We start from the raw sequence: 9136 nt of genomic DNA, 5'->3' as shown, positions 1-9136 counted from the left end.
ATTATTTACATCCTCTTCTTTCCTAAGGGAAAAAAGTCAGTGTCAAGAACCTGAACACCCTTGCAAAGAACATGGGGATTCAGCTTGAGAAAGAGGACTTTCAGGACTTACTGAACCACCTGCCCATTGATGGTAAGTATTTCAGATACCACTGCACCTCAGGGCAAATCTTAGATTTTCTATCTGAGGGCTTCTGAAAGTAAAGCTATTTTTTAATATCTTTGAAAAACTTATAAAATATTTCAAACATCTATCAAAACAGAAAACAAACACTGTAACAAACACTTGTTTATCCACTGGCTAGAATCAATAAATGTTACCGTTTTGCCATATTTCTTTCATATATCTTCCTTCCTTCCCTTCCTTGTACACTTTTTTTTTAATAACATAAAGTTTCATTAATGACTGAATAAGACCAATTTAGCTGGATAAAAATGTCACAGAGGCAAAGATTGTAGAATTCATTAGAAAGGATTTGCTAAGGGGTGAGCCCCAGGCTAAAAGTTCCTGAATTAGAGGGTTCATAGATTCAAATGCAGAGCCAGTGGCTTCCCATTAAAAACTTGATGCAAGGGGTTCCTGGGTGGCTCAGTCGGTTAAGCGTCTGCTCAGGTCATGATTTCGAGGTCCTGGGTTGGAACCCTGCTTCAGGCTCCCTGCTCAGGGGGTGTCTGCTTCTCCCTCTGCCTCTCCCCCTGCTCATGCTCTCTCTCACTCTCTCTCTCTCAAATAAATAAATAAAATCTTTAAAAAAAAAAACTTGGGGCGCCTGGGTGGCTCAGTTGGTTAGGCGACTGCCTTCGGCTCAGGTCATGATCCTGGAGTCCCAGGATCGAGTCCCACATCGGGCTCCCTGCTCGGCAGGGGGTCTGCTTCTCCCTCTGACCCTCCCCCCCTCTCATGCTCTCTCTCTCTCATTCTCTCTCTCAAATAAATAAATGAAAATCTTAAAAATAAAATAAAATAAAATAAAATAAAAAACTTGACGAAAAACAACTTGTAAGAGAGCCAGACAGCACATCTTTCCGCACAGCCTGCACATGCCAAGCCAAAATAAACAAATTGTCCTTCTTCCCTAATTCGGGGTATCTATTCTAAACTAATAGGAAGTAGGCAGGTGTGGCTAAGGCAGGCAGGCCACTGTGGCCTGCACACGTCTGCTGCCCCTACCTGTCGCTGCTGAATTGCAACCCTTTGTATTACAACTTCAATTTTTCACATCATTTTCTAAGTCTAAGATTTGATCTCTGTGCCTGAATTGTCTTCTCTTACAGAGAATAAAATGGTTGATTTGAATGTGGTGATGGATGACGCAAAAGCTTTTACAGGTAAGAAGTTGTGGTAAACACGGAATTCATTATTAACTGAGACCTTAATGCTTTATAGAAAAAAAAAAGATGTTGTTAAATAGTAGTTTTCTCTTCAGGCTATTACTGACATGCTAAGTTGTACCCCTACACATTTAATGGTTAAATGTTTGTTTTATAATCTTACTGTTTAATTTGGTATTTTTCCTGTATAGACCTATATTATGTGGAGTTTGGGCCAATAATGTTTTCTACTTCACCACTGTTTAAACAACCAAACTATAGGTGAACTCTATTCAATCTCAAGGTGAAGCTTTTGTAGGACAGCCAGGAAATATGGTCATTGTATCAAAAGACCCCATAATTCAGGAAATATATTGGTATTTGACTTATATCTGGGATTATATATGCTTTTCTTTTGCTTGAATTAAAAGTATAAATTCTATTTCTGACATGATCTATACACCCACATGTACTCAGAATCTATATAGGTTAACAAGTTTCATTGTCAATTTGCACTTCTAATTAAGCCTATTCCACTTAGGTTATCTTTTTCACCATTTGAAATCCTTCATCCATTTCTAAAATTCTTATATGTTAACAATTTCCATCTTTCCAAAGGAGAGAAAGTTAATGTCAATAATCTGAGCAATGTGATGAGGAAAATGGGGCTAGTACTCACTGATGAGGAGAAGCAGCAGCTGCTAAAAACTCTACCCATTCATGGTGAGTATTAAGCACATCTTTGAAACCCGGATTTATGGGCTTGTGTGTGAAAACTGCTGAAATTATATATGTGTATGTCCAGTAAAACCCATTTAGAAAGCACAGTTTCACAAAAGAAGAAATTCTGTTCTTATCACTTACATTTTAATATTGAAAATTGGTAACATCTTTCACTGGTCCCCATCATCAAGGCTAAATTATCCTGTCGCCCTGGAGCATCGCCTCACCTAAGTCATGACCAAGGGAAAAAGAAAAACCAGGAGAGTAAGAGTAGGAAGGAAAAGGGGAGAAATAGGGAGATAAAGAATTTTTAATTCAATAACAGGTAGGTTTATATCAGTGAAAGCTTTCTTTATCTTTGGTTTCATTCTTACTTGAGGGTAAAATAAAATAAAATCCTAAACAAATCTGAAGGGTTTTTTTCCCCCTGAAATTATGGATGTTGTATTGTCTTTGTGCTGTCTTTGTTAATCTTTCCTTCATTAACCTCTGTTCTTAATTGTGCTTGTCTTACAGCTGATGGAAAAGTATATAAAAATAGATTGCTAAAAGGTGTGAAGGCCCTCAGTGGTGAGTGAGAAACACAGTGAAAGAGCAAATAAAAATAAAATCCTCATGTTTACCGTTTGCTTTGAAATGTTCCAACTTTGCTTCTTGCCAATTTTTTTTTTTAAGATTTTATTTATTTAGAAAGCGAGCATGTGTGTCTGCGTGAGTGGGAGGAGGGGCAGAGGGAGAGGGAAAGAGAATCTCAAGCCGACTCTGCTGAGCACAGAGCCTGATGCAGGGATCAATCTCACGATTTGGAGATCATGACCTGAGCCGAAATCAAGAGTCAGATGCTTAACCAACTGAGCCACCCAGGTGCCCCTGCTTCTTGCCAATTTTTTGATCCATTGTTATGGACTCAACTTACCATTTTTCTTTGGGTATGTTGACATTTTGGGATATAAGGAAAGTATCATCTTACTGTAAGAAGTTCTAACACTGTTTTCTAGTAAACACCCAGAACTGTACAGACTGGTTGTTGTTTCAACCACAGGTAGATGTGCCAATTCTCCCTGTTCGCCTCTCATGGAAAACTGAAGGGTGTCTGGGTGGCTCAACTGGTTGAGCGTTTGCCTTCAGCTCAGGTCATGATCCCAGGGTCCTGGGTTCAAGCCCCGCATCAGGCTCCCTGCTCAGCGGGGAGCCTGTTCTCCCTCTCCCTCTGCCTGCAGCTCCCCTTGCTTGTGCTCTCTCTTCTTCTTTTCTCTTTCTCTGTCAAATAAATAAATAAAATCTTAAAAAAAAAAAACTGAAGCAAAGTGCCCTGGATGGGTATTAAGGAAAATATCCTATCTCTACTCCTTATACTAATTCTGTTGTAAACAATTATATTTTTTATTTTTAATTGGAAAAATATTTTTAAAACAGCAACTACTACAAGAAAACTATCCAATTCTACCACTTGGAAAACTGATAAAAGAAGTGTAAGTCAAGTCATGGGGATCTAATGTAAAGCATGGTGACTATGGTTAATGATACCGTGTTGTATATTTGAAAGTATAAGAGAGTAGATTTTAAAAGTTTTCACCACAAGAAGAAAAAACTTGTAACTTTGTGTGGTGATGGATGTTAACAAGAATTATTGTGGTGATCACATTATAATATATACAAATACTAAGGGGCGCCTGGGTGGCTCAGTTGGTTAAGCGACTGCCTTCGGCTCAGGTCATGATCCCGGAGTCCCCGGATCGAGTCCCGCGTTGGACTCCCTGCTCGGCGGGGAGTCTGCTTTGTCCTCTGACCCTATCCCCTCTCACGTGTTCTCTCTCTCATTCTCTCTCTGTCAAATAAATAAATAAAATCTTTAAAAAATATATATATATATACAAATACTAAATCATTATGTTGTACATATAAAACTGACATGATATTTATATGTCAATTATATCTCAATTTTTTTAAAAGTGAGAGTCCCCCTACCTCCCACCAATCTCATACCTCCCCATAAAGGTAAATACTGTTTACTGTTTACCTTTTTCTCAATGGTTATCTTTCTCAATTTTTTCCTACTTTCAACAAACATATCTAAATTTGGGAGATAAATATATTAATAGTTTCTTTGTGCCCTTGTGGTTTACCCTCTAGTTGGGATTTATGATGCATGACCATGATTAGCATTTTTCACCCTTAAGCACCAATATTCATGTTCTTATTCCATGCCCTTCTTTCCTAAGGACCAAGGGTCAAACTCAGAAAAGTGAAATCTGTAATGGAAAACATGGGGATTAAACTCAAGGATGAGGAACTTGAGGAACTAATGGCCCAACTGTCAACTGATGGTGAGTGTTACGGGCATCATTTTGCTCTTCAAAGAAATAGTGAACACTTCTATCAGGACTGCTGAAAGTAGCCTGCCTTTGTAGTATTTAATGAAGTAAATGTAAATAGAAAAACTTAATCCTGACTTATTAGGAAATACTATCTCCAAAAATGCTTTTTAAAATATCTGTTAGGGATACTACTTGCAAAACTCAGCCATGCCTGGGAATGCCACACATATAAGTCGCTGAAAGAAAAGTGACATTTTTTTTACCTCATGTATAAAGGAACTTGTTCATAAGGGAACATTTAAGAGAAAAATTAACAAAGTCAGAAATCAAATGATGAATTAGGAGAAAATGGTTGTAAGGCAAAGAGCTAGTACCCCAAAGGTAGAAAAAGCCTTCACACATTGATAAAAAAAAAACATACTGAGAGTAGAAAAATAGGCAAATATACAAATAGATAATTCATGAAAGAGGAACGTAAATGCCCAGTAACATGTGAAAAGATGTCTAACCTCATCAATAATCATGAAAATATAAATAAAACAAAATATACAGTATTATTTTCACTCATTGGACAGGCAAAAATTAGCAAGACTGATAACGTCTACTTCTGGTGAGGGTATGAGGAAAGGGACTCCCTGACATATTTCAGGTGAGAGTTACCACTGCTATATATCTTCTTGGAAAAGTCATTTGGCATTATCAATGGGGGAAAAACATTCCCTTTTCCCTGGTGAATCCAGGCTACATGCCTCATCTATTGTATTAGCATTTCTTTGTACTGAGGCCTCGTCTTTGTTCTGCCACTAAATTGCTGGCAAATAATTTAACCCTACCAAATGTTAGTTAGTGTCTTCGTATGTTAAATGGGAAGCTGAACTAAATGATTCTCTATGGTCACTTCTTGCTCTGAAATCAATATAGATAATACATGTTAAGTACTTAAGGCAGTGTCTAGAATACTCAGTAAATGTTTGTCATGATGATGGTGGTAGTGGTGAAGATGATGGAGAAGATGGAGAAGATGTTGAAGAAGAACAAAAGGAAGAAGAAACGGAAATTCTGTGACCTATAAATTAGTTTTGGCAGTTATAAAAATATAAGTCCTAATAGAATAAATATTTGTTTACTAATTATGACCTTTATATAAATAAATAGGTAAGATGCAACTAGAGCATTTTATAAGAAATCACTGGGCTCACTGGCTGCCTCCTCCAATACTGCTGTTCTTATTCTTGGCAACTTCAATATCTTCCATATAGATTAGGGCTTTTGACTTTACTGTGCAATAGACCCCTTTGACGGTATGATGAATGGATCACTTCTGAGTATAATATTTTTAAATGCATAAAACAAAATACATAAGATTACAAAGGAACTAATTATATTAAAATAGAATGTATCAAAACATTAAAGATATCAATTATTAACACTTATTAACACATTTAACAAGTTCTAGTAGTAGATCTAATAATTATTAGAATTTTAAAGTAGTGATGAGCCTAAACAACTTTTCAACACATTCGCAACAACTACCATATAATATGAAAGTGTCAGTGATTTGTATTACTAACAAAGTCATAGGTTTTGCTACTACTACACTAATAATAATTGAAGAAAATGATAAATTTAAGTTAGTTGTTAGTGAAAATAAAGATACACAGTTGCCCCTTGGACAATGTGGGAGTTAGGGGCACCAGCCCACTGTGCAGTTGGAAATCTGCATGTAATTATTTTTTTTTAAGATTTTATTTATTTATTTGAGAGAGAGAGATCACGAGCAGGGGGGAGGGGTAGAGGGAGAAGCAGACTCCCTGCTGAGCAGGGAGCCCGATGTGGGGCTCAATCCCAGGACCCTGGGACCATGACCTGCGCTAAAGGCAGATGTTTGACCAACTGAGCCACCCAGGCACCCTGCATATAACTTTTGACTCCCCAAAAACTTAATTACTAATAGCCTACTGTTGACTGAATGCCTTAACAGTAGCATAAGTCAATCAACACATATATGTTATATGTATTATATACTATATTCTTTTTTTTAATTTAATTTTATTTTATTATGTTATGTTAGTCACCATACAGTACAAGGGGGAGACGAACCATGAGAGACTATAGGCTCCGAGAAACAAACTGAGGGTTTTGGGGGGGGTTGGGTTAGCCCAGTGACGGGTATTAAGGAGGGCACATATTGCATGGACCACTGGCTGTTATACGAAAACAATGAATCATGGAACGCTACTATATTCTTACAATAAAGTAAGCTAGAGAAAATAAGATGTTATTAAGAAAATCATAAGGAAGAGGGGCGCCTGGGTGGCTCAGTCATTAAGCGTCTGCCTTCGGCTCAGGTCATGATCCCAGGGTCCTGGGATCGAGCCCCACTTCGGGCTCCCTGCTCCATGGGAAGCCTGCTTCTCCCTCTCCCACTCCCCCTGCTTGTGTTCCCTCTCTTGCTGTGTCTCTCTCTCTCAAATAAATAAATAAAATCTTTAAAAAAAAAAAGAAAGAAAATCATAAGGAAGACAAATACATTTACAGAACTGTACTGTATTTATCAAAAAAGTCCATGTAAAAGTGGCCCCCTATAGTTCAAACCCATGTCATTCAAGGGTCAACTGTATTTTTTCCCCATTCAAACTCAAGGATTCCCTGAATTCTATCATTAGAAGGTCCATAGACCCCAGGTTAAGAAATCCTGATTAAATCCTAATTAACGCCTGATATTGAGGACCTAGACCTTGTCCTCACTTAATACTTCATCACCCCCAAAATCTCTATTTCATCTACCCACTCTCTGACCTTTATCCTTCCAGTTTATTTACTATGCAAACATCTCTGCCATAGCACAATGTAAGAATGCCTGAAAAACCTCCCTTTCTGTAAAATTAAAATTGCCCACTAAAGTGAGCTTATGGGGAAAATTGGAGAAGCCCGTTCAAAATGTATACCACTTTGTAACCAGAACACTAACAAAAACAGCAACTGATACCATGTGAGGAAGCTTAGACAGCCCAGGTAGATAGCTCAGAGTAGCTGGAGACTATTAAAAAAATATACACACACACCCACAAGGAAAGAGTCGAAAAGCTAGCTTGCAGCTCTGAAATAATGTAGATGGAAGTAGAACCCTGAGCCAGTGAGCCTGGGTCCCCTTCCTATATTACAGGCACTTATTTTTAAAAATTGTATTAAAATAGAACTGAAAAGGCCCCTGCCATAGCCAACTCAGAATTTTTCTTTTCCTTCTGACATTCTTAATTCTAATTCTTTCACTTAAGAAAAAATGTGTGTGAATGAACACTGTCCACATTGCTCTGACATTCTTCCATTCAGCAACTGAACGGGATGAATTGGTGCTACTGAGCAGATGCTGTAGCAGAACAGAGTGCAGAATTCCAGCTCTAGCTCCTCACCAGCCACATGGCAATCTCAGCTCCCATGGTGGGCTGGCCCTTCCACTTGTGCCCTGGATCTCTTTCCCACCTGCTTTCTCTTTTTTTTTTTTTTAAGATTTTATTTATTTGAAGAGAGAGACACAGCGAGAGAGGGAACACAAGCAGGGGGAGTGGCAGAGGGAGAAGCAGGCTCCCCGCCAAGCAGGGAGCCCGACACGGGGCTCGATCCCAGGACCCCAGGATCATGACCTGAGCCGAAGGCAGACGCTTAACAACTGAGCTTAACAACCCAGGCGCCCCTCCACCTGCTTTCTCAAAGACTGAACTCCTGCAGTTTCCCGCCTTTCTCTCCTCTGCCATCACTTTCTCCCTCTCTACTGTATCTCTCTAGAGATGCCACTGACTTGCAGATAATGCATTCGTCTTCCCCTCATCCCCTGCTGCTACCACTCCACCTCTTAGTCCCTCTTCCCAGCAGAACCTCTCAAAACATTGTCATTACTTAGCCACACTTGTGGTGAACACAGCATAATGATAAACTTGTCAAATCACTATGTTGTACACCTGAAACTAATGTAACATTGTGTGTCAAGTATACTTCAGAAAAAGAAACCCTAAACTTGTGGTTACTTTTTGTCTCTACTTCTTCACTCCCATTCATTCTTTTTTTTTTATGTTATGTTTATCACCACACATCACATCATTAGTTTTTGATGCAGTGTTCCATGATCCATTGCTTGCGCACAACACCCAGTGCTCCATGCAGAACGTGCCCTCCCCAATACCCATCACCAGGCTAACACATCCCCCTACCCCCCTCCTCTCTAGAACCTTCAGTTTGTTTTTCAGAGTCCATAGTCTCTCATGGTTTGACTCCCCCTCCGATTCCGCCCCCCCTTCATTCTTCCCCTCCTGCTATCTTCTTTTTTTTTAAACATATAATGTATTATTTGTTTCAGAGGTACATATATATATATATACCACATCTTCTTTATCCATTCATCTGTCAATGGACATCTTGGCTCTTTTCACCATTTGGCTATTGTGGACATTGCTGCTATAAACTTTGGGGTGCACGTACCCCTTCAGATCCCTACGTTTGTCTCTTTGGGATAAATACCCAGTAGTGCAATTGCTGGATCGTATGGTAGTTCTATTTTCAACTTTTGGGAGGAACCTCCATCTGTTTTCCAGAGTGGCTGCACCAGCTTGCATTCCCACCAACAGTGTAGGAGGGTTTCCCTTTCCCCGCATCCCCGCCAACATCTGTCGTTTCCTGACTTGTTAATTTTAGCCATTCTGACTGGTGTGAGGTGGTATCTCATTGAGGTTTTGATTTGGATTTCCCTGATGCCAAGCGATGTTGAGCACTTTTTCATGTGTCTGTTGG

At 39.1% G+C, this 9136-nt stretch overlaps 2 protein-coding genes across 2 annotated transcripts in view; both read left to right on the top strand.

The window, feature by feature from the left end:
• Positions 1 to 9136, top strand: part of TANC2 (tetratricopeptide repeat, ankyrin repeat and coiled-coil containing 2) — a 318672-nt gene that overhangs the window by 35150 nt on the left and 274386 nt on the right. The gene's annotated exons all lie outside the window — the stretch shown is intronic.
• On the top strand, positions 31 to 5416 carry LOC115941288 (uncharacterized). The gene is made up of 6 exons (XM_081805934.1): positions 31 to 132; positions 1275 to 1328; positions 1929 to 2033; positions 2550 to 2603; positions 4256 to 4360; positions 5316 to 5416. The coding sequence occupies exons 1-6, from the start codon at positions 72 to 74 to the stop codon at positions 5414 to 5416; spliced, it is 480 nt and encodes a 159-aa protein (XP_081662060.1). The 5' UTR covers positions 31 to 71.

Source organism: Leptonychotes weddellii, chromosome 15, assembly GCF_054177405.1.
Source record: "Leptonychotes weddellii isolate Sample4059 chromosome 15, ASM5417740v2, whole genome shotgun sequence".
Classification (NCBI taxonomy): Eukaryota; Metazoa; Chordata; class Mammalia; order Carnivora; family Phocidae; genus Leptonychotes; species Leptonychotes weddellii.
Note: the sequence above shows the minus strand (reverse complement) of the source record. Positions and strands in the feature narration are given on the sequence as shown.

What these genes read in the sequence shown, in the direction of transcription:
- LOC115941288 (XM_081805934.1), top strand. Translation starts at nt 72, where the DNA reads ATGGGGATTCAGCTTGAGAAAGAGGACTTTCAGGACTTACTGAACCAC. An exon ending in TGACGCAAAAGCTTTTACAG is followed by an intron (nt 1,329 to 1,928) that starts GTAAGAAGTTGT and finishes ATCTTTCCAAAG; the next exon opens with GAGAGAAAGTTAATGTCAAT. An exon ending in AAAAACTCTACCCATTCATG is followed by an intron (nt 2,034 to 2,549) that starts GTGAGTATTAAG and finishes CTTGTCTTACAG; the next exon opens with CTGATGGAAAAGTATATAAA.